General features: G+C 40.2%; 1 protein-coding gene across 2 annotated transcripts in view; it reads left to right on the plus strand.

Moving 5' to 3' along the window:
• mfsd2ab (major facilitator superfamily domain containing 2ab) overlaps positions 1-26631 on the plus strand; it is a 35980-nt gene that overhangs the window by 1995 nt on the left and 7354 nt on the right. The window contains exons 1-7 of one of the 2 annotated variants that reach the window (XM_042076752.1): positions 15569-15884; positions 18214-18339; positions 19114-19238; positions 25560-25683; positions 25798-25876; positions 26060-26229; positions 26511-26601. In XM_042076752.1, coding sequence (XP_041932686.1) covers positions 15783-15884; positions 18214-18339; positions 19114-19238; positions 25560-25683; positions 25798-25876; positions 26060-26229; positions 26511-26601 — 817 coding nt within the window. In that variant the 5' untranslated portion in view covers positions 15569-15782. Of the gene's footprint in view, positions 1-15568; positions 15885-18213; positions 18340-19113; positions 19239-25559; positions 25684-25797; positions 25877-26059; positions 26230-26510; positions 26602-26631 lie in introns of those variants that run through there. The other variant, XM_042076753.1, reaches the window with a different exon arrangement.

The raw sequence follows: 26631 nt of genomic DNA on the forward strand, positions 1-26631 counted from the left end.
TTGGTGATGTAAGCTACTCCTTTACTACACTCACTTCTGAGCAAACAAGGCATATAGGCTGATCATGTAGATTACTGCTGTCATATACTGATCTTTCTTACATTAAATAATTTTAATTCATATTGTTTAGGCCTACTCTTTTATCCTCTCTTCTTGTGCCTCATGGCCTCCTCATCGCTAATTTCGGACTCATCGGACTCATCTACTGCTTAGAGGCTACTTTTACTGCATAGCCACACAGATCAAGCTTGGGTTTTGTAATTAATATTTGCATAATATGAATCATGAATATGAACATTGCAGTCTATGAATCGCAATGTTGGATGATACAAAAAGGCTAATATTTTAATTAATTTAATAATTGCTTGCGAATAGGTTGACAACACTAACGTCCAATATTACCCAATAATTACGTTGCTAATCATTGCTATCTCTTACCAGTTGCCAGTGTCTGTCTTAAAAATAATCTGAAAGCTGGGCATTTGGCAACATCCTCCTCCAATGCCTTTGTCACAGTGTGCAAAATATCATGTTTCACGTTTGTAGTGTTTTAATGCATTTATTTGTGTGCTGTGTTTTGTTTTGCTTCACGTGTGGACTTTTGATATTCCCGTCACGGCTGTCCCAAATCAAACTGACAATTAACAAAGACTCCCAGACTCTCAATCGAACCTATAGGAAGGGGGCTGCTTAACCCTTAAAGGAGTACCGTCACACCGGTGTGACGGGAATGTTGGGAAATTAACATTCTAAAGAATATCTGGGTTCATTGAATTCAACATAGAATTTTAGAACCTTCAATTGTTGCGGAACTTAGAATGTTCAAAAACCTACAACTTTAAGGGTTAATTTAATGAGGGGGAACAGGTGTGTGGGAGTTTTTCCCTCTATATTTGCATGATCGACAGACATAGAGGAGGTATCAAGTCAGAACTGCAAAAGACACAGCGGCCGAGCCAGAGGTGGCCTACCCAGCCGGACACACAGCAGAGCAGTTCCAGGATTTCGGCATCCACGCAAAAGCTATATTCTGGGTGGCAGATTTGGTCTGCACCCGGCAATGTGAGTAGCTCCTTTTTTTTGCCTCGAACAACAACGTGTATTAGCAGTGGTAGTTTGCTCCGTACTGCCAAAAGTCTCCTTTGTTTCAGCTGAGCGATTACATCGCTGCTGGTGATCGGGTGGAGAGCTGAGTAGCCTACGATCTGTGGAGGACTTACGGGAAGGTACCGAGCGATTGGAACATTTGTGGGTTGCCGTGCGGATGACTGCTTGGCTAGGCTAGGCCGGAGAACACTGAAGCTACTAACTCGCCTGCTGCTTGCTTACTTGCTCGTTTGTTTACTGCTGTGCTGTGCTGACTGTGGGGACTGCTGTGGGGTGTCTGGCGCTGCTGGTGGCTGGCGGCGGTATTACTGGCTGTGGTCTCGTTTTACTACAGTGTTGTATTGATGTGCATTTTAACTGTGGATCCAATGTGATTGACTTTGTGTTTATTTATATTTAATTTAATAAATTTGTAATATGAGTCTGGGCCCCTTTGCCTCACTGATTGATTGCACTGCCTACTGCTGTTTATCTTAAAGTACTTAGGACAAAACCTATATTGCTGTCTGGTCACGGACAGCCTTAAGGCTACTACTATTCTGGTGACTCCTTCCTTTCTTTTTTTACCTGGCCTTGTCAGTCTTATACCATACATCCTCTCTGACGCTTATCGCTACGGTAGGGCCGGCCCAACTATCGGTAGGCCTATCTGAGAACTTTTTGGAAAAGACCCAATGAATTCTTTTTGGGAGGGGAGAACTCCCTCACATGGTAGGCTACAAACCATGCAGAGGCTGCGGTGTCAGGCTGCAGAATGCCCAAAAGTGAATTCCCACCGGGAATTCTCCCGATTACCCACTCCGGGCCTGATACAGACCTTACAGCTCTTTAATTTACCCTAGGCAGATGGATCAGGCCCTTGAGTCGTGGATCGGCTCGAGGTTTCTTATATGTATCTATGTGCAAGCTTTCGGTCTCGATGACCTTCAGGCAGAGTAAAAACACATTAAGTGAAACAGTGCATGAGGTTACATATAATCATTGATTTATGACACCTGTGTCAGTTTCAGTGCATTCTAGGAATTGTAGTCTTTTACAGAGTCATGACATCCAAAAAAGCATCATGGGAAATGCAGTCCATAGATGATGAAGCTTATCTAAAAACAGGAAACAAGAAACAAATCAATGCAATGTGCACATCAGGCTTCAGCAGTCATAAAAACAAAGCATAAAAAACGTGTCATTGTTTATAGGAATACACTATCAAAATCCTCATTTAGGCCCAAAGGTTGTAATGTCTCCAAAGTATGGATCCAAAAAAGCTCTCGTTGGTAGAGCTTTCTGTCAACATCACCCCCTCTATGTAAAAATACTTGCTTTATACCTTGGAATCTAAGGGAGGAAATAGGATGTGAACAATCATTAAAATGGCAAGCGACTGGATAATTTTCATCTCTCCGTCTAATTGAACTTTTGTGTTCACTTATTCTTTGTTTAAGTGGACGGGTAGTTTTACCAATGTACATTTTATCGCATGGACATTTTAACAAATAAATTACATTTTTTGTATTACATGTAATAACTCCCTTGATTTTAAATGTCTTTCCAGTTAGAGGATGTTTAAATGAATTTGTTTTCTCTGAATTATGACATTGGGCACAATTCCCGCAGGGATAGTTCCCAGGTTTAACTGGGGCTAGTAGTGCCTGTTTAGGGGGAGGCAAAATAGAGGCTTTAACAAGTTTGTTGCGTAGGTTAGGGCCTCTTTTATGAACAAAAAGAGGTGGATCCTGAAAGTTTTTGGACAGGGCTGGATCTGTGGCTAAAATGTGCCAATGTTTTTGAATGTTTTTTTTTAATGATGTGAGCCTGAGGAGTATAGGTAGTGATACAAGGAACTGAAAAGTGCCTTTCCTTTTTAATACTTTTTTTCAAAAGGTCAGCTCTAGACTTAGAGAGTGCAACATCATACGCTTCATCAACACACTGAGCTGTATAGCCTCTAGGAAGCGCTGTTTCATTTCTACTGCTTTACACATTAAATACACATGTATTTAATCAGCCAATCAGATTGCAGGATTCCCACAGCCAATCAGATTGCAGGATTCCCACAGCCAATCAGATTGCAGGATTCTGAGAGCCAATCAGATTACAGGATTCTGAGAGCCAATCAGATTACAGGATTCCCACAGCCAATCAGATTGCAGGATTCTAAGAGCCAATCAGATTAACCCTTTAGGCGCCAGAGGTTTTTTTTTTCCGAAACGTTCGATTTTGATATCTTCATTTCAAAAGGCTATATGGGTAGTTGACGTGACATGGCTTTTTCACCGTCACAGAAGATAAAAAATCATTTATATCACATTTTTATCATTTAAAATACTGTAAATGATTAAACATTTTCTTTTTTTACATGCATTTTTTGTTTTAATACCAGAGTTATTTTTTTATTTTTTTTACTTTGAGCCAAACCTCAAAATCGTCCTATGGTGTGACGGTAGACAACATCATTTCATAAATATCAACTTTTATAAATAAAGAAAATAATGTTTAAAAATGTTAATGAACACTCCTGGCATAATTGTGCAAGTGTCTATTTTACTAAGTTTCAATCATTTTTCCTATACATACATTTTTAAAATTGTAGGAATTTCATAAAGTTTGTCACAGAAAAAAATGTCCTTTGGCGTTATGCAATAACTTGATATTAAGTTCGGCAATATTATGGACAACTACATTTAGTTGAAAGACCCCATTCAAGGTCATGTGACTGAAGACTCCTATAAAGCCCATGAGCAGTGCACATTGTAAGTATTTCTCTCAGAATTGTTCAAATATTTAACTATGTTTTCAGACCACTGAAGTTGTTAAGTTTTTTTGTCCTTTGGTGTGACACCCCTAAATTTAATTTTTTTAATCTAAATTTGTATTTTTAACTGCAGGACTATGTAATATTATGCAAATGCATGATGCCAATTGCTAATGACAGTTCAGCTAGTATTAGCATGGTTATTAACTACCACAAAAGCTTAAATGTCCTTTGGTGTGACAGGAAATGTCATTTGGTGTGACACTTTGACCTGTCACACCATAGGACAAAGATGTCACACGATAGGACAATACCTCCTTAAGAAGCTATTAAAACAAATGAATAAAGTTTGTTAACATACTTTTCATTCTTTTTTGACCAGTTTTGATGATTTTAAATTCAATAATGACTTAAATTAAAATGTTTATTGCTGTTTTTTGGAGACTACATAAAATGTTCTGAAGTGTTACTAAAACAACTATAACATAAAGTACATAAATATAAAACTCTTTTTTTAGAACAGAAAGAACTGAGAGAGAGATGAGTGCAAAAGAGAGTTCATAATTGAGTATACATTACATTCATTTCTCTGTTGATCCATTCATCTATATTCTATCATTATTTCTAACAAATATCATGAACAGAAGGCTCTCTGGGAATTGGATACATTCAACATTAAAGGTTGTATCAGCTGGGCACAAAAGGGTTGTTCTTATGTTTCTCAATCTGTAATGGGTGTGTTTTGGGTGTAACATCCATTAAACCAATGAGAATGATATGTATCATTCCCTTTAACAGCAAGCAGCGCAACTTCAAACAGCGCATCGGTATTTTGATAGTCAGGGGTGCATTTGAAGGTACACTGTAGCTGCTTGCACGCGAGACCATATGGAACAGGGATCCCACTAAACCTTGCTTTACTAAAACCTTATTTGTGACTAGCAGAGTATAGCCTATATGCATCTACTCGCCTATTATTTGAACTATAGGTAAAGTAAAACTTCCCCATAGTCTCGTAGTCAATGACAAAACAGTTCAACATCGTTGAAAAAAGCAACACTTAACCCAATAATGTTTGAATGACTGAATAGAAAATCCTAAGGATATTTATTCTGCAGGAGTTGCTGCTTGCTGATCTTGTGACAGTATGTCTTCAGCTGTGCTTTATATCAGTTTTTCGCTATAGACCAGGTTTTTCTTGGTCAGTGGCGTAATGATTATTAGATGGTGTAAGATAGCGATTTTTGGATCATGCGCCAGACCTTATGTCGTTAATTGCCACACCCCTGGGTGCAAGGTTTAATAAAAGTGGAGCGCATGGCGAAAAATTCCTCTCTTTATTGAGTGTAAGATAAGAATAAGCCTTGCATCGCGCGTTGCGCCACCTTAGAATCTGTAGTAGTAGCGCAGGGTGCACCATAGGGCCCTTTATCTTCACTGTTACTGTTTAACTATTTAATTTTGCTGTTTGACAATGTCACAGTATTGTTTTGAAATTACATTTTATTGAATTTTTCAAAGATATTATGCATCAATGTTTCCTTATTGATGGATCTATAAGAATCAAAGTTACTTTTGGTGTGCTACGTGTTTTGCACAGTTTATACTTTTGAAAAATAAAAAAACAAATGTTCTCCTTTATCAATGTTACAATAAACACTTCATATATTCTGACTCTCTTTATGCAATGACTATCTTTGTCCTTTGGTGTGACGTTTTGTCCTATGGTGTGACAAACATAAAACAACAGAAAAATAATCTTAATTTCAAAATATCTTTTAGAAAAAGTCAGGTTTGGCATTAGGGGAGTTACAATAATATCTCCTCTTAGATAGCTACAATTTCAAACAGTTTTGTAGGGTTGGCGAAAAAGTTTTATTGACATTCATAGGAAAAAGTTAATCAAGTTCATCTATTCATGGTGAAAATGATTCTAATTAGTATTTTGATGTAAAATAAATATCACTTTAAGAAATTAATGTTTTAATAATGTGAACAATTCTGTCTGAGGTATTTTTTTATGTTATTTAATATAATTTCTTCGTACTTTTTTAAATGTCACACCATAGGACACATTTACAATGCAGTTGACTGAAAACGTGAAAATAATATGTTAAGTCATTGACAAAATGAGTGACCAGTACTATTTTCTGAAACTGCAGTTGTCATACTCCATAAATATATGTATTTTTTCTAAAAAAGTGATGTTTTCCAAAAAAAGTACTTTTTCTTGGCCATTTGTCAACTACCCATATCTTAAAAGTGATGAGATAGAGACTTTCTGTAAATTAGAGAAATATTAAGGATGACCCAAGGTTTATGTAGAGATTAAATGTTTATAATTTGCATATTATGACGTCATATGGTGGCGGCCATCTTGGATTATAGAATTTTCATGAAAAGTTGCATGTTTGAATGATAAAATGCACTACTTCTTTCCCCCCAAAATGTCCCTCACCTTCTGTATGTTATATTGCACAATACTGAATGCTCAGGTAAATAGTAAGTAGTAAACAATCTGTGTAAATCATTACTAATAAATGGCAGAAACAAACCAAATTCATGTAGCGGTAGGCTGGCCTTTTGCTGTAGAGATTTTCCATTTTCTACATACAGTAGGCACTCTGATTCCATGTATGGGGCACATATATGTATTATTCAGATGACACACAAACACAAGTAGACAAGACCTGTTTAGTTCAAAACCTCACTTGCCACGGCAAGGCACAGATCAGGAGTGAGGTGACGAGACAAGACGAGACAATGTTAGTATTTTTTTTCTTTTTGTTGTTTTTGTTAATGTTTTGTTGTTTTTTTCTTAGCTGACAAAGACACACACATCACAAGGACATGAACACATGAAGTTTTTTATGTAGCAGGCCTTTTGCTGTAGAGATAATGACTCCCTATCCCTATCCATACAGGGCCGACATTCCCATCATCTTGTGATAGACTATGCATGGCCTAATGGCTCCCCTGCCCAGCTCCTGCTGCGAGCAGCATGGCCAGCTCTGCCTTGCGCGCACGCCGAGTGGAGAGAATTTGCGCAGTTCGGACTAGGCCTACTGTCATTCTCATTGCGACTCCCCACACTGCCTCTACGTTCCCCCCTAACTGTCCTATGAGCACTTCGACCTCGTCTAACATACCCAGTGGCATTAGACAAAGGCTCCACCACGTTACTGTCCCCGCGATTGCGGAGAGGCACACGGTCAGAAGACAGAAGCTAGCGCTACATGGACATTACCTCCAGCCTCGTTCGCCACACCACTAACACGCCTGCTAAATTCCCGATGAACACTCCGACCCCGTGAAAAATTATTCCCACTACTGACATTGGGCAAACAATTCAATGTTTGTGCTTGGTGTAAGCTAAACTCTCACTTTGTCTAGCTGCATCATTGCAAGGCAGGGACGCATCTGAAGCCTCACTAAACGAATCACCGTCATTTTCTGAATGCAGGTATTCCCCTTCAGAATCAGGGTCCGCGAATAGAAGACCCAACACTTAATTTCGGGTAAATGTTTTTGATGCAATTAGACGATAATCTAATGCAAATACTCGCTGACGTTGACAATATCGCTCTGATAAAGTAGCTCACACGCACACTAGCTCCGGTATTGCACGCACTGATTCAATGCGCTGTAGCGCGAAAGTTTTGTTTAAAGCATGACCTTTTTTGGACTCGGGGATGACGTATGACATGTCTGCCATCTAGTGGAGTGGAGGTCGAACGAAATATGACACCCTATTTGACTAAATCGGCCGTTTTATTCAGTACCGCATATTGTCGAGTAAACTCGACCGTGGCGCCTAGAGGGTTAAAGGATTCCCACAGCCAATCAGATTGCAGGATTCTGGGAGCCAATTAGATTGCAGGATTCTGAGAGCCAATCAGATTGCAAGATTCTGAGAGCTAATCAGATTGCAGGAATCCAACAGCCAATCAGATTGCAGGATTCTGAGAGCCAATCAGATTAAAGGATTCCCACAGCCAATCAGATTGCAGGATTCTGGGAGCCAATCAGATTGCAGGATTCCCACAGCCAATCAGATTGCAGGATTCTGAGAGCCAATCAGATTGCAGGAATCCAACAGCCAATCAGATTGCAGGATTCCCACAGCCAATCCGATTGCAGGATTCTGAGAGCCAATCCGATTGCAGGATTCCCACAGCCAATCAGATTGCAGGATTCTGAGAGCCAATCAGATTGCAGGATTCTGAGAACCAATCAGATTGCAAGATTCTGAGAGCCAATCAGATTGCAGGAATCCAACAGCCAATCAGATTGCAGAATTCTGGGAGCCAATCAGATTGCAGGATTCTGAGAGCCAATCAGATTGCAGGATTCTGGGAGCCAATCAGATTGCAGGATTCTGAGAGCCAATCAGATTGCAGGATTCTGAGAGCCAATCAGATTAAATGATTCCCACAGCCAATCAGATTGCAGGATTCTGGGAGCCAATCAGATTGCAGGATTCTGGAAGCCAATCAGATTGCAAGATTCTGAGAGCCAATCAGATTGCAGGATTCCCACAGCCAATCAGATTGCAGGATTCTGGGAGCCAATCAGATTGCAGGATTCCCACAGCCAATCAGATTGCAGGATTCTGAGAGCCAATCAGATTGCAGGATTCTGAGAGCCAATCAGATTAAAGGATTCCCACAGCCAATCAGATTGCAGGATTCTGGGAGCCAATCAGATTGCAGGATTCTGGAAGCCAATCAGATTGCAGGATTCCCACAGCCAATCAGATTGCAGGATTCCCACAGCCAATCAGATTGCAGGATTCTGAGAGCCAATCAGATTGCAGGATTCTGAGAGCCAATCAGATTGCAAGATTCTGAGAGCCAATCAGATTGCAGGAATCCAACAGCCAATCAGATTGCAGGATTCTGAGAGCCAATCTGATTGCAGGATTCCCACAGCCAATCAGATTGCAGGATTCTGGGAGCCAATCAGATTGCAGGATTCCCACAGCCAATCAGATTGCAGGATTCTGAGAGCCAATCAGATTGCAGGATTCTGAGAGCCAATCAGATTAAAGGATTCCCACAGCCAATCAGATTGCAGGATTCTGAGAGCCAATTAGATTGCAAGATTCTGAGAGCCAATCAGATTGCAGGATTCTGAGAGCCAATCAGATTGCAAGATTCTGAGAGCCAATCAGATTGCAGGAATCCAACAGCCAATCAGATTGCAGGATTCTGAGAGCCAATCCGATTGCAGGATTCCCACAGCCAATCAGATTGCAGGATTCTGGGAGCCAATCAGATTGCAGGATTCTGAGAGCCAATCAGATTGCAGGATTCACAGGACACATGTTGTACACATGTTGCACCCGCGAACGCACCTCTCTCATCCCGCTCGCTCCCGCAAAGAGCTTTCAAAAGTTGTCCCGCGCCGCACTCTTTTGCGTCGGGACCCGCGGGTCCCCCGGGTCTACCGCGGGAGTGCAGACCTCTACCTTATAGCCTATGATCTCTGTGTAGACAATAGCCTAATGAAAACTGAAAAGACCTATCTGTCTGTGTCCTGGCTACAGTAGGCCTACAGTAGCCTACATGCACTCCTATTGAATTTTCAGAACCAAGGAGAGAAATGAGGAAAATGTGTTACAGCTCTGTCTGCTATTTACACCCATTCTTCTTGATACATAATGAATAAATTGAAAATGAAAATGTATAAAATGTTTATCAGTACATTAGACTAGCCTACATTGCAAATTGCTAAACCATATAGCCTGTCCCACCATCATCATTGAAATAGCATAATGCTAGAATTTAAATGCAAAAAAAAAAAATGTCCAGCTTAGGTTCAGATGATTAAAGCTTTAGATAGATAGATAGATAGATAGATACTTTATTGATCCTCAAGGGGAAATTCAAGATTTTTATAGGCTAGGGAATGTAAAACTTAAGTTTCAGTTTACACCATTCAAATTGTGTGTATCTTTTCTAGCTTTCGTATGCATTATGTTCTATAAAACATGATATTATATTCTGCAGTGCAAAGATGCCCACTAAAGACAGGAAGCGAAAGCAAAGGGAGAAGGAGCTGTGGGAGGCAGCAAAAGGCAGTGTTTTATTTTGATATAATTTGCATGTAGCCTATGTATTCTCTATTGGGTTGTAATCAAAATTAAGTTTTAAATAAAGTTAACACGTTTTCTGAAAATTTTGTTCACTTGTGCCCTTTTTTTTTTTATTTGAGCCCCTGCCCCTTCAAAGGTCTCTGCACGCCCCTGTGCTCCATTGTAACACTCACACACTACAGTAATGTGATGCACAACTTTATTTTTGTATGCTAATTTGACCATCAAGTTACAGGCTATGGCGGAATACAGTAAGCACATTGAATAGACTTTCTATTCACTGTAGTGACATTTTGTCAGTTATGACAAAAAGTGCTCAGCTAATCGTACGCCTATGGATCAGAGGGTTTGGGGAGCATATGTGTGTACTGACCAGAAAGACTGGAGCCACTCAAAACCATCATCTAAGTGTGAATCTGAGAATGAGGAAATGTGGATTTTCGTAGTTTGGTTAATAACAGAATATAATATTCTGCTCTTATTGCTACTCTACTGCATACATGTTGTAAGAATAAAAATGAGTGATTCAAACTAACTTTATTAAGCAAATTACTACAATGATAGGAAAATGGATGACACCGCATTCGGGTATCAAAAGTTAATGCACATTTGAGGTATGTGCATATCTGAAAGTCAACTGACATTCTAAAGAGCACCTCAACAATAGGAAATTCTACCAAGCAGTGGTAATAATTATAGAACTGTGATTTCAAATCTGAACACACATGTAGCCTACACACACTCACACCTACAATATTAAAATTAAGCATTTTTGTGACTGTATGCACAGTGCTAGATATGGCTATGTAACCTAACAACTGTATTTATGCCAAAGGTCACTGTATATTATTGTAAACAGATGATATCACACATCTGCAAAGAGCAGACTGTACTTGTCTGGCCAGGTCTGCATGTGTCATTGACCCCGTGTGATCCCATGCCACATGAACGGCCTCAATGGACTTTGGCAAAGATGGGCTGATGTTCCCAAGATGTGGCATCAGTGAGATATTGAGGGAACAGCACAGCGTCATCGTGAATGGGACATATTTTTACATTGTAACAAACTAAGGTGGCTTGCAGGGAAAGTTGCCAGGCCATTTCCCATGAGCGCCTGGATATGCTGTGAAGCACATTCCTTTGCTTCTCCAATGCCCCCTTAACCTCCCTTAACCTAAAATCAGTTTTGAAGTACAGAGCTTCAGCTCTTTGATTTATTTGAAATGAAGCCTCTGCTAACAAGCCTGTACTGTCAATAAAGTCAGCCTAATCAAATATTTTTGCCCATGTCTCTGCAGACTTACTACATAGCCATGTCTCACATGACCTTTATGGAAGTGATAAGAAAAATATGGCCCAAAATCACTAATGGCACAATCCTCTCACAGTGCGTAAACAGGCAACACAACTTCCTTTGGGGGGGGGTCATAATGATCATTTCATTTGACAACAGATGAGATCTGTTTATCAAGACAAAGCCCAGTGTCAAAGATAACACCCAAAATTCTTGCATGTGGTTTGACAAATGAGGAAAGGTGACCTAAGTTGTCAGTTAGGGGGTTACTAAATTTGGAGGGGCCAAAAAATATCACCTCTGTTTTGTCATTATTGACTTTGATTTCACGAAGGCATTGTAACACCCACCAACGTAATAACTTCCCACCAACATAATAAACCACCAGAGTAATATAAATCTGCACAAAATCTGCACATTTTAAATGTAACAATTCTGCCAACCTAATACTTTCCCACCAACGTACACTCTAAAAAATGCTGGGTTGGAAACAACCCAAAATGGGTTATTCCTAGCCCTGGTGCCTGGGTCACTATTGGACCCACCTCGGGTTGGGTTAAAATAACTTAATCTATTGGGTTGGTGACTTTAACTCTAAGTTGGGTTACTCTTACTAAACCAACTATGGGTCATTCTTACAAACATGATGGGTCAAAATAACCCATTATTGGTTTATATTCATCTCTTTGTATTTGACCCACTATTGGGTGTTCTGTTTTTTGCTTATGGATTTACAAAACCAGATGTTTTTTTACTTTACGTTATTTTACTTAAAGGAACCATATGTAAGATTGTGGCCAAAACCGGTATTGCAATCACTTTCAAATTACTGTAGAGCGGTGTATCCCCTCCCCCTCCCCCCTGACTCAAGGTTGCCAACCCAGGATGCCGAAACACTACTGACTTTGGGATTAGCAGTTAGGTGGAGGGTGGCGCATCAGGCCAAAACACGACATGACATGACAAAACACAACATCAACATCAGTTGAGGGCTGCAACTTCACTTTTTAAATGACAATATCCTGACCGGACTACTGTTGTCAGTGATATAAGTATTTGAAATGAACATGATTTCTTAATGTCTAGTGACATATCAGGGCTATTTTATGATGAATTGAAATACATTTCTTACATACGGTTCCTTTAAGTAGGTCTACATCAAGGTGAAATAGGGCATTACCCTGAATGAATTAATTAGATGTTGTTTGGCATGATTATTACCGTACGTGTGACTTGTGAAGAGACTAAGTGTTACAGCTTCTACTTCGACCGTGTTAGCTAACATTAGATGGATTTTTAATGTTTGTCAATATCATTCACTGATAATGGTTCATGAAAGTCTGTAAATAACAGTGAAAAACCTTTCAGTGACGTTTGATCCTTCTGACGTCATCAGTCACATGTTTATGCCAATTTGATACAAGCTCCAACACACTGTGTCGAAACAATTTGCTTTACCGAAACATGTATGCCAGTTATGTATTCACCACCTCCAAAACTCAGAGAACACAAGTTTCTTATTGTGTGTCAACAACACTCAATAACAGTTTATGTGATGTGTTAATCACAACATTTCTTGCCTGACAATTTGACAACAGCTAGTTGTGAAGTAGACTATTAAACTAGTCCGCTTGCTTGCGAGACTCCGTGGTTGCGCAGTGTGCACCCGCTTCATCATTTGGTTTTTGGGTTGCCAGGATTTATGACAAAAAGGTTTAAATTGAAATTAATTGATTGTGTATGTGTAGGGTGTATTTCATACACAATCTGGCAACCTGGGAAATGTCAGACTAATAACAAAGAAATAACAAAACCGGAGGACGCCGGGAGATGACAGTGTTGGCAGGTTTGGGTATACCTCTCAAAAATATTTTGCTTCAGTGTCCAGCAGAATCAAGAAGGCTTGAGTAAGATAGCGATTTTTGGATCTTCTATTGTCTTATATATTTATCCTCTTCTTCCTATAGGCTACCTATTAACTGTTCCTTTGCATTGCCACCTAAATGTCAAGTGTCAAACTGGTATTCACCAACATGCTGAATATTTGCTATTGACATTGATTGGGGCAATGTGAACTTGACACTGATATGGTGGCATTGATTTCTTTTTTTTAGTGAGGGCCTGGAGGGTATGAGGTTATCTGTGGTGTAGACCTATGTGTGTATGAGTAAACTTTTGACTGACAAGGCAAACTTTGGGATGCAATCATGGACTATGCCTTAGAGGTTAAGTTGTTAAGTAGGCCTGAGCTTCACAGTTCTGTTAGCCTACCACAAGCAGCTTACGCCTGCCGTTTATTATAATCGCTGCGCTAGTGAGTTTTTTTTCTTCCAGATTTTTTTTTCTTCAGTAAATTTGTGTTTCAATGATTCCTGGGACACTGAAAGACTGGGCTGCACGAAACTTGGTGGGCATGTAGGCCCACATGGATGACACAGAACCATTGTTTTGATCAGTCGCCCACACACCACACTGGGCCCCCCACAATAGGAAGGGTAGGCCGGAAACAGTTCACAGAAACATTCTGTGAATATCTCGAGAACTTTAGGGCCTAGGATGACCAACTGTTTTTGTTGGTCTCAAAGGGGCCATGTCAACTCATCCCTTGCAAAAATTAAATGTTTGCGGCAGATTTGCAGCAAACGTGAGGGTGATTTGTGGAAAACAAATGAGTTCACTAGAAAATATTGCCAGAAGTTTGTCACTAGTGGCAAATGTGTTCATCAGTGATTTGCCACTACACTTAGCCAATAATGGCAAACTTCAAGTGAACTTCTGGTGACAAACCTAATTTGCATATGACATTACTGCAAATTTGCTGCAACTGTTCGCCAGAAACCTGAAATTTCTGTAAGGGATTCCATGTAATCGCAGGTATCTTTGGCTGACATCTTCAAAACTGCACGAAAATCACCCTCTGAATGCATGGCAAGTTTTGTGGAATTCCATTCATGGAGTGTTTTAGTGACTGTACACCAATCGGCCTGAAGATGGCCGGACACAGTTTTCTGTGAATATCTCGAGAACCATAGGATCTAGGATGACCAAATTATTTTAGTACGTTGGTCTCCAGGGGCCATGTTAACACATCCCATATCCACTCATTTGAGGTGTAGCGCCACCTAGTTAAAAATGAACAGGTAAAAACGAGCCGTTGTAATCGCAGGTATCTTTGGCTAACATGTTCAAAACTGAACAAATGTAAAGTGTGGGATCATTATGACACCATCTAAATGCATGGCAAGTTTAGTGGAATTCTGTTCATGGGTGGCCATATCAGTTACACACCCACGCACACACACACACAACCACACATACACATAAACACACACACACGCACGCATACACACACGCACACAGGCACGCACACAAACACACATACACACACACACACACAGATACTGTACACACACACATGTGCGCACATACACATACAAACACACCCACATGCACACACACACATATGCAGGGAAGCAGGCACACACACACCATTACGCCTACACACTCACAAGCGAACACGCACAAGCGAGATGCACATACACAACAACACACACTATGCACACACTTATTACAGAAGTTGCAGGAGTAGCCTAGGGATGGAGTAGGAGATAGAGACTAATTGACAAGCGTTATTTTTGCGGAGAGAATGCGCAGGAGTGAGTGGCGGTCATATTTTTTACCACTTTGCGGTAGGCTACATCTAGTTTCTATTATTTCTATTAGCTTTGTTATATATAAAAAAAATAACTTTAGCCTAGAATTCTAGAAGCACCCTAGTGGCAGCAAAGTAATTTGCAGCCAGGGGTACTTGGGTCTGTACCCTGGAAATCCCGAGTTTTCGCGAGAGCACAATGGAATTGTCTCTGCGAGACAAGGAGCAATGATGCACGTTACTTTTACCCCATCTAAACGGATGAAGACAGCGCTGCAACGTTGGAGGACAGTACACATTGGAAATCATTCAGAGTAAACATGGTCTAGGCCTAGTGTTAACCAATTGCGTGCAGTGAGATTTTTAAACGCATGCTTGTTGCCGCCCCTCGAGTCATTACATTGTTCTTGGCCAGACCCTTAATCTTTCTAGATTATCAGGGTCTGGATTTTCCAGGCTAGTGGGTCTGGCTCGTCAGGCTAAAATAACTTCATACTAGGCCTACCTAATCTGAGCTTCGGTGTATGAGAGACAGGCTCAGCAAGATCGACAATGCTATAGCAGCCTATCTTACAATGACACAAATATTCTATGAGCTCACCACCCCGCTGGCCCTGGAGCCCCGCCCGATCATGCGATCTTAAAAAGGCTAGTTCTTGTGGTTACGTGGAAGATGAATGAATGAGGGAGGGAGTGGCGTCGATGACTATTTGACTAACTGGCAGTCAGTCAGTGAGAAAAATCTTAAATTAAATGTAGGCTGCCTGCTACAGACAGTCAAGTGGTTCTTAGTTAACGTTAGCGAGTTAACGTTTACGCAGCTTCAGAGCATCCTTATTAGGCCTATTTGTTATTTTGATTTTTGCTGAAAGTTTAGAGGGCTATGGCTAGAGGAGAAGGAGTTGAACACTCCAGTGCGAGTTTGTTAAGTAACGTTAATGTCAATGTTAAATTGGACCCTGATGCCATAGGACTTGCGGGAAAGGTAAGTAATTTAATGTTTAATTTAAAAGATCGCAATAAATTAATTCGACAGGGATTTGTAACGTTACGGTAGGCCTACTACGCTAACGTAACTAACTAACTTCACACGTAAAAACTGGACTTGACCTAACTTTACTAACTTGGTCTACTGTCACTTAACAGAGAATTTGTCTAACCTAAGTTAACATTTAAGTTACATAAATCAAATTGAATGTGTGAGGGGCATAACGTTACGTTAACTTGTCTATTGACGTTACCGAAAACTTCATCTTGCCTGAGTTGAAGAATGTAGAAGGCAAGGCAACAATGCCCCATGAAGTCCTGAGTTAGGCTACACATTTTGTTCAATTGTGGATGAATAAAATAAATAAGGGTTATGCTCAGAACTGTGCGTATTATGCCACCAGCTCACGTTACAGGTATAACTAGTTCGTTATTCAACGTAACGTTAACTTATCGAAATGTCATTTCTGTGCTGCATGTGCTTGCCGGGGTTGGGTGTGAGTTGCAGTGCGTACGTACGTACGTGGGTAAAGACTACGTGACGTGTCGGTGTGTGTGTGCGTGGTAAAACGTTCTCAAACATAAATGTGTGCTGTATGTCACACAAATACTAATTTATTATTTAGCAATTTCAGCGCAATAAGTTGATCTTCCTGCAAGCAAGTATCACAAGATTAGTACACGTACACTAAGGAAATAAGATTATTAGGCTATGTATCTGCTTCTTCAAGAGTAGTTTCTCTAATACAGACACTTCTGTCATGGGATATTCTTTTTTCGTGTCGGCCTGCATGCATGTGGCTGTACAGTGGTGGCATATCCAGCGTGTACTTGGTGCTGCACTGTATTTTTGGAACTTAAGGCCTGTCATCTGCAGAATGGCCTAGGGTTCAAACCGTAGCCCGTTTGAATTCGTTTAGACAGCGAAACCGCACACTGCTTGCGTATCGATGATGTCATCACCACACCTCAGCTGCCCTGGACTTGCACTTATAGTATTGCCTAACAATACTAGTTTTCATACATGACCTTACCTACGATTAAACTCTGTAAGATAAATATCACAACTGGTGCTGCGCAGCGCCGATAGCTTATGACTTGGTGGACTGAATACTTTTTAATAAAGTATTGTATAAGACAAAATACTGATTAATGCCATGTGGGTACAAAAAATTAGTTGTTAGTTAACAAGACCCCCAATATCACCAGTTTTGCAATTTGTTCCAAATCTAGGGCCTCGTATAAAACTAATGGGCATGCAGTGCAAAAATGTAATGATCCAGTCATACTAAGAACATTTTTTCTCTTCCAACCTACAAAGTTTGGGCAGGCTAGGAATAAAGTGTTTAAATATATTCATGTTTAAACATGGCCTCCATGATGAGACATTTTTGAGAGTGTAAAATTGATGAATAAGACCAGAAAGATCCTTTGTGTGTATGCACATGTATAGGGGCGGTGGTAGTGTAGTGGTTAAGGAGCTGGGTTAGCGTGTAGTAGCCTGAAAGTTGTCGGTTCAATTCCCGGCTTCCACCGTTGTGCCCTTGAGCAAGGCACTTAACCCCAAGTTGCTCCGGGGACAATGTGATCCCTTGTAATATAGCTGACATATGTAAGTCACTTTGGTCAAGAAGTGTCTGCTAAATGTAATGTAATGTAATGTAATGCAGACTTGTGTGGTAGAGGTAGTCAGATTGTGAAGTAGCTCAGCACATCCTATCAAGGCAATTATAGCAAACCAGATAACCCAGTGAGTACTGACAACTGGATACTGCTCCTTAGACAGTACGAACCATTTATCCAATTTCAAAGCATGTTTTTACACAAAGCTAGAACTAGTGTTCTCTTCAAATGAATGTTTGTAGTGTTTGGTCATGTGAAAGACAGATTGACCAGTCATTCCAAATAGTTGCCAAGGCTATGCACACTGCAGTGTTGTGGTTCCTAAGGTCAAGTATTAACAACAACTCACCCACTAGGCTACTGTATATTGGTAAAATATGGGCTCCCCACTTCTAACTATGCTATTGCTGGTGTTTGTAAGCGTTCCACATCCCTTCAGATTGCACTTTACTGTTGCCGTAACCATGGAGTCTCTGACCTCCTGAAAGTAGTCTAACATGGCTCAAAATGATGACGATCATTATTTGTTCACATTTAGTAATGTTGGCGTAACTCAAATGACTTAAGAACTCAGGAAGTGACTCGTAATGAGGTATCTTGCTCCGCCTACCTACAATCTTTGCTAGAACCACTAAACAGTACAGTGAATGTTTTGTTAAGTTATTCACACAGTTATTCACACTTTTCTCTCTGTTTTTCTGTAGGGAGAGCAGAGAAGTCGGCTTTCCATTTGCAATAAACTGTGCTATGCCGTCGGAGGAGCACCCTATCAGATCACAGGATGTGCTCTTGGCTTTTTCCTGCAGATATACTTGTTGGATGTTGCTCAGGTAGGTTGTCAAGGATATTGACTTCTCTTCAGATGGAAGGGCCTTGCTCCATCAGAAAAACATGACATGTAACTTCAGATGGAGGACATGACCCTTTCCAACCTTTCTCAATGCCCGTTGTGTATAGGCTCTAATGCGCTTCATGGCTGGGTGAGCAGGCTTCTTTTAATCCACTCAGTGTGCGGTCCCTGAAACAGCCAACTTGCCAATTTTGGACACAATGTAGCCACTGTAGCAGATAATAAATGGGTGGAAAAGGCTTTTCTCCTATTAACTGAGAAAATGACTATAGAGTTATAGAGCTTATCAAGACCATTATTGGCTGGAGAATCTGGGTGGGTGAGTGGGTTGGTGGGGTGGGGTTGGTCAGCTGGCTGTTACAATTACCACTAACTTGAACTGCTTGATTAACTGTTAATTAAGATACAGTGCTGGTTAAACCTGACCCTAAGCAGTTTGTAATGTTCACCCATATTGTTTTAGAATTATATTGAACGCCTTATTTCCCCTGCAGACACACACCCTCTGAGGTTCACACCATCTTGCAAATTTGTTTGCGATCAATGACTCATGCATACAGTACAGTACAGTACATTGTAGTGTATCTGATGTCCCACTCTCTAGACAAACTGACCTTAATATCAACACACTGATATTTAAGTGATATTCTGGATTGAATATCAACACATGGCTTTTTAATTTAAGCATCTGATTCTTAAAATCCTGATAATGGTTTTACAAGTCTATTCTGATGTGCTTTCATTCTCTTTGTAGCTGGATCCTTTTTATGCCTCCATTATCCTGTTTGTTGGTCGGGCATGGGATGCCATAACTGACCCAACTGTGGGTTTCCTGGTCAGTCGGACCCCCTGGACAAGATTTGGCCGTATGATGCCGTGGTAAGTGTCCCCCTAATGCTATCTTTAGGGTGTGTGTTCTCTGAAAGCTTTGTTTTTGTTTTTGTCTACAGTTTAGTTACCTCCGAGGTACCCCTTTTGAAAACCTGTTGGTAGCATCGGCTAACTAGTGCCAGATTTCGGAGTGCAGGGGACAAGCAGAGATGAGCTATGAGACAAAAGATGTTTCAACACACTTTAGGTCAATATCACACCGAACTTCTCCTTTAACCCTTTGCTTAAAATAGGGGAGAGCTGGGAAGGGATAATTTAATCTAATTTAACATAATTACTGAAGGCATAATTAAGATTGAAAGCCATTATTCTGTGTATCGGTCTCGCGTTAATCCCACACATGTCGTTGGCCGTCCTTTTCAACTCCCATCACCATAAAATCCCATAAAACCTGACAAAAATCACGGCTCCTAATGCATTTCTATGGAGCTGTAAACTGAAGTTGTCGGAGTGTGTCTGCTTGTGCGGAGCTACTGGACTGCCATTGGCTCATACGCGGTGGATGGGCGGGGCTTGCGATTAGTCAATTGCAGTTGTCTTGCAGCAACTCAAATTTATTAGGCATGGTTTCAAGTCATTTTTTGGGACTATTCCAATTTTAGGGGTGAAATCCAGGCCCACTAAAAAGATGTCACGGCCGCCCATCTAAAACTTTCAGTAAAGATCTCCACTCTTAGATGAACCTGCATGACCGTTCATCACAGCTGTTGCTTCGTTATAAAGCTACCAAGGGAGGGACCGCTGGGAGTGAGAGTAAAGGGACTGTGATCGTGCAGTAATGAACTTATACATGTACAACAAACAATGCTATTATACCTGTTTTTAAGTTTAAAACGTTAGGCCTACTGATCCACTGAGAATTTGACTCCCACGATTCTCCACTACTGCATGCACTTCAATTATGTAGGCTAGTGTTTGTATAAGTATAAGTATATACTCTTTTGATCCCGTGAGGGAAATTTGGTCTCTGCATTTATCCCAATACGTGAATTAGTGAAACAAACTCAGCACACAGTGAACACACAGTGAGGTGAAGCACACACTAATCCCGGCGCAGTGAGCTGCCTGCAACAACAGCGGCGCTCGGGGAGCAGTGAGGGGTTAGGTGCCTTGCTCAAGGGCACTTCAGCCGTGCCTACTGGTCGGGGTTCGAACCGGCAACCCTTCGGTTACAAGTCCGAATCGCTAACCAGTAGGCCACGGCTGCCCCACAGCTTCTTCGCAGTGTGTGCACAGCAGTCACAGAATGAAAGTGGTCTTCTCCGCTGCTTGTGCAAAGCTGATCCTAAACAAACTGCTGGTGCATTGTGGAAATGTATAGTTTGTGATTTAGTGCCATTTAAATGTAAAGGCAGTTATGGCTATTTAAAACATAAGTCCGACAGATTTTCTGTATGTCCGGTATCCTGGAATGTCTCAGTATTGCTGCATGTATTGAACTTTGAGGTCCACACTGTGGTGGTTTGGTACGAATACACATATTGTTACAGCTCTACTGTGTGTGTCAGTGTGTGTCTTTCTCTCTGTCTATGCCTGTGTGTTTGGTGGTTGTAGGTGTAAATCAACATTTTAATTAGAGGGAATCTTTAAAAAGAGGGAATCCATGAACATTTGTCTAGTTGTAACAAAACAGACGGAGGGAATGTAAGAAAAGGTACACTCTTCTAATATCAAGGATTTCATTTAAAAAAAAAAAAAAAAAACACTACCAAAGTGGAATTTCAGTCAGATTTTGTTATGTTGGCACAGCTGGACAGAAATCTGCCGTTTAGTTTGTTTCATTACTCATGTCATGTGGTTATGGTACCGTCCTAGTGAATATTGCCCCCTATGTCAACCTTTGCAACTGAATTGAACTCTAAATGCATAACTATAGTACAATTTTGCAAGTGGAAATTGTTGCCATTCTGGGTATTTTAGTATATTGGACTACAACAGTGCCCATTCAAACATGCTATTCTTATAGAAAACCTATAGCCCAATTACATGCCCTCAGGTAGGCCTTCTTTAAAGATAGGATGAGGGGAAAACATCATTCCGGCTAAGCATTCAATAATGAATCTAGAATATTATTATAAAGTGCTGTAAGCAGAATGCTTATAGCATGGCTGCATGTGACATTTTTACAGATAAAAATGACATAGGCCTAACAGCTTTTTTGAGTTAGGGCTATATATAGAGCCTAATTGAATGATTGTGGAATGATACATTGTCATATGAAATTTGCAACGATGTGACTGGAAAAACAGTCTCTGGTAGCCTGTAAGTGACATCACGCTCTGTCTGCCACTCCTTGAGAGGAGAGGGAGTTAAGTAATTTAGAGACGAGTGACCGTTGCAGGAAGTGTGTCATAACAAAGGGACACCAGACCTTCTTGAAACAGCTGTACATCAGGCTCAGAAAAATAGTTTGAAAATAAGACAGAAAAACGACAAGTTTCCCATGCTGCTTCCTTATGTTGGAATGTGCAAAAATGTACAAAAAATCAAAAGGATACCTTCTTTGTGTAAGATTTCTGCAACAGTGGTAGGCTGTTGATACGTTTAGTTTTAGTTTAGTTTAGTTATAAAAACGTGTTGATGGCCTACTTTTTTTGCTGTAGTGTAAACCAATGTCACACAGTAAGTAGCCTACAGAAAACACTCAATTGATGTGATATAATGATGACTTGTTAAATGTATGGCTACAATGGTTTATTACACATCCGAAGGAAATTTGAACCATTCCATTCGTCCGACTGATCTCAAACTTGGCAGGTGTCTTGCAGATGAGATTGCGGAAATAGGTAGACAGATATGTGAATAACACACAAACACTGTTCCTGTCATTAATAGATAGTTCCTGTCATTAATATATATATATATATATATATATTTTAAAAACTGGAATGCCTTTATAAAATATATTTGGGTGTCAAAGCATACTTTTCTTAATATGGGTGCAGGACTTTAGTACTGCATGGCTGACATTTTAAAGCTCAGGCTCAAGCAGTCCTCATCCTTCACCTCCAGGTTCATCGATGCCCCTCCACTTTTAGTTCTGTGCCACTGTCTACTCGGACATTTACTGAATATGCACACATATATACACACACACACACACACACACACACACACACACAAAGTGGCCCTCAGGCTACAAACAGATGAACTTGCTTGTTCTTGCTTTTAGAGTTCTCAGCATACATAAAAACACAAGCTGCTTTTAAAGAACTGGTTGAGATCTGCTATTCCCTGGTGTAACAAGAAACCAGTGACATATAGCCATACGTGGTGTCTGTGTGTTTCGGATTTTTATTGACATCAGCTGAAGGCATATGTGAAGGGGGTATTAGGGAAGGAAGATGAGTGAGTGTTAATGTTTGGTGTTAATTTAGTATTTAAGTTGACTAAAGTAGGCTATATGTAGTTGAGATGATAACATTGTTGCAGTATCTTATAGCTACATTTTGGAATAACTAGATCCAAAAGTAGACATGGTAGCACAACAAACAAGGAGCAGACACACATTGTTTGAAAATGCAGCAGATCTGAGGTGTTGAAAAGAGGCATCATGGGATTTCTCACCACCAGATTGACAATGTAGGCAGAAATGTTGCTGTCTAGAGATGCAGTCTATTTTGCCGCCTCAAACTTGGGAGGAAGAAATGCATTTTAGAAGCATGCCGTGAAGGGGGTGGGGGAGGCTGCCGATTGGGCAGACAACAGTGGTGTGTTGCAGGCTAGACCAATCAAATCTTCCTCAACCAGTTCTTCCTTCCAGAGTACATAAAGCATTTTTAAGTGGGTTACTATAGTTCATGTGCGTGTGTGCGTGTCTGTGTGTGTGTGTGTTGGGGGTTAGTTTAGTTATATAAATAAGAGTGAATAAGTTCATAAATAAGAGAAAACAGATCCAAGTTTGTCAATGGATCTTTAACAACTGAATATGTCTTATATTCCCAGTGACTTAACTATCACTGGGGGGGGGGGGGGGGTGCAGCAATGAGCAGTAGCCTGCATTAAAAAGATGGGTCTATTGGGGGGGTTGCATGCTCATGAGCTTGAACGTAGACTGTTGTCAGTTTGTACAAGTAATTGATTAAATATCGTCATGTCATGACCTGTGGGAACCCTGAAATATCATGGAATTTTAGGAAGTTTATTCCATACATGGAAAGTCAGGGAATTTGATCATTCTTGGAAATATGTCTTGGAAATATGTTTGTTTTGCAGTTTAAAATTTACTTGCCAAAATACATTAATACAGATATATTTCCCCGCAGAATTGGTGTATATCTGGTTATTAGCTTTACTGCTTGTAGTTGTGGTTAGCCCAACTTTGTTTATTCAATGCCCATTTATTCATCTCCCACTCTAAAAAAGTAAAATATTTTGAACGCTCTGCGGCTGCTCTGAAATTTTTGGTAGGTATATTGTACCATTCATTATATAGTAGGTCATGGAATTTCAGTTTTTTTGTCAGGGAAAAGTCATGCAGTTTTTTACATTTGACTTAGAGTGGGAACCCAGATATTTAATGTTTTGGAAATTCTGCCAGGAAGGCTTTCGCAGTGGTGGCAGGGCAAATGTATTTTTCATGATGTCAAACTGAAGTAGCCTAATATCAGAGGCTAAAAAATATGAAGACCAGATTTCAGAAATAATTTACAGGCCTTTGTCTTGGGTCCCATTCATGATGTAGACTAGGTTTGACCAAATCGGAGACAGTGTAGCAGTAACCTTATCCGATTTGACACGGAATGACCCACTTTTTACAACCTCCCTTTGTTGGCTCTGAATCTTTCACTATACACGGTTCCCATTGTCATGGAAAATCTGGAAAAGTCATGGAATTGTAAAATCTCTTTTTCCAGGCCTGAAATCATAGAATTAAGTAAATTCATTGACACTTTTGGAAAAGTCATGAAATTTCATTTTGTCATACCAGGGACATAGGTTGGAGGTTGCATGCATGCGTAGTTTCACATAATTCGATCACTTTCTTCCTAGATATAGATATATCCTGGAGGACATTGGTGTCGTCAGGCCATTTTGCTGGGGCTTCAACCCCAAACGACTGTTGTAAAAAGAAATGGCTGATCTTTTTTTTTTAAGTATATATCTTATGTATGATAAGTATAATACACATGTATTCTGTGTATGAAAGGTGCTATACAAATACAGTTTATTATTATTACAGTATTACAACCCCAAAACAGAAAAAGTTGGGGCATTGTGTAAAATGCAAATAAAAACAGAATGTGATAATATACAAGACAAAGGACATAGACAACATATCTAATGTTGAAAATGAAAATTTGGAATATTTCATGAAAAATATTATGTTAATTTTGTTAAATCTGGACTACAGACAGGCCATCTTAGCACCTGGATTCTTCCTCTATGGATAAATGCTATTTAAATATGTGCAGAATTCCTTTTGGCATGGTTTTCCTAAAATATTCAAGGTCGTCCCTGGAAAAGACATTGCCTGGATGGCCGTATATGTTGCTCAAAACCTGTGTACATCATTCAGAATTGATTGTGCTTTGCCAGATGTGAAAGATGCCCATGCTGTAGGCACTAATGCTCCTCCACACCTTCATAGATGTTGGGTTTCAAACTGAGCACTAAAACAAGTTGAATAGGTTGGATACTTAGATAGGCCCTCTCCTCTTTAGCCCAGATGAGTCCGATTTCCAAAAAGAATGGCAAACTGATTGGTCTAACCACAGGACCTATTTCCACGTTACCTCAGTCTATTTTAAACAAGCTCAGGCCCAGATAAGAGGGTGGTATTTTCCGTATCATGTCTCAATACAATTGTAGCTGTTACAATTTTGGCTTCAGTTTTTGAATTGAGTATCAAACTGTGCACATAGACAATGGTTATCAGAGGTTTTCCTGAGCCCATGCAATGACCGGTCTGGAAACAGGTCTGGTATTGATGCAGTGCCATCTGAGGTCCATAAGACACAAGTTTACACAGAGTGATGAATTCCCCTACATCTTTACTTGCCTCTGGGATGCTCTTTTTCATACCCACTTGCCACTTACCATAATTAGTTGTGAAACATTCTTTCTTTTGTTTTCTTTATCATCACACAACTTTTCCAGCATTTTGTTACCCCGTCCCAACTTTTTTTGAAACATGTTGCTGGTATCAAATTCGAAATTAACATATATTTTCAACATTTAATATGTTGTCTGTGTTCTTTTTGCAACTAAATATGACTATTACATTCTGTTTTTATTCACATTTTATACAATGTCCCAACTGTAAATAAACTGTTAATAGTTTGTTAACTCAACTGTTTGCCATTCCAGGATCATATTGTCTACTCCACTTGCTATTATCTCCTACTTCCTCATCTGGTATGTTCCTGATCTGGACCAGGGCAAGGTGGTTTGGTACCTGTTGTGGTACTGCCTCTTCCAGACATTACAGACAGTAAGTAACCCGTCTAGTCTAGTCTCTTCCACTTTGCATCACTGTTTCAGCACAAATTAATTGCTGAAAATATATCCCTGTGTTCAATATATATTCCTGTGTATCCTCATCCAGTGTTTCCATGTGCCGTACTCTGCACTCACAATGTTCATTAGTCATGAGCAGAAAGAGAGAGACTCAGCCACCGCCTACAGTAAGTCATTCCATACTGCCTATCAGTTTGTGTAGCCCACAGAGGGCATACAGTATACTACTTGAAATTAATACCATACATCTAAAAAGGTGATAAGTCCCATATATTAAATAAGATACTGATTAATCAGACGTTTATGGTAATGCTTTATGTTAATGCTGACCACTGTCTGACCACTGCCAGGAATGACGGTGGAGGTCCTGGGTACAGTTATTGGTACAGGCATCCAGGGACAAATAGTGGGCATGGCCAATACGCCCTGCATCAACTCTACCCTGACTCCACTGGATGCTGATCAAAATGCCAGCCATCCAAGCCATCTCTCTCTGATGCCAATCGACCTCACCCGCACAGTAAGACATCAAGAAGGACTGCAATGTTATTGACCATAGCTGTGCAGTTTTTTGTTTTTATTCTTTAACATCACCCAGACCGAATGAGATCTAGTGTGTTAAAAGCCACTAGAAACACCTGTGCTCTGAGTTTCAGAGTTGACGTTCTGATATCTGTACATATTGATCTACAAAGTTTACAACTTTTACAAATATTAAAAGATCAAATTGTTATGATGAATGTGTGCAAATATTGTGTGTTTGCTTTTTTGTTGATTTTGTTGATTGGTCATGTCCAACAGAGGGAAGCCTACATGATTGCTTCAGGTATCATCTGTGCAATCTATGTTCTGTGTGCTGTGGTTCTGTTCTTTGGAGTAAGGGAGCGCAAAGGTGAGCACAGCCAGTTGGTCTCTCAGATTT

This window comes from Alosa sapidissima, chromosome 21, assembly GCF_018492685.1.
Source record: "Alosa sapidissima isolate fAloSap1 chromosome 21, fAloSap1.pri, whole genome shotgun sequence".
Lineage (NCBI taxonomy): Eukaryota > Metazoa > Chordata > Actinopteri > Clupeiformes > Clupeidae > Alosa > Alosa sapidissima.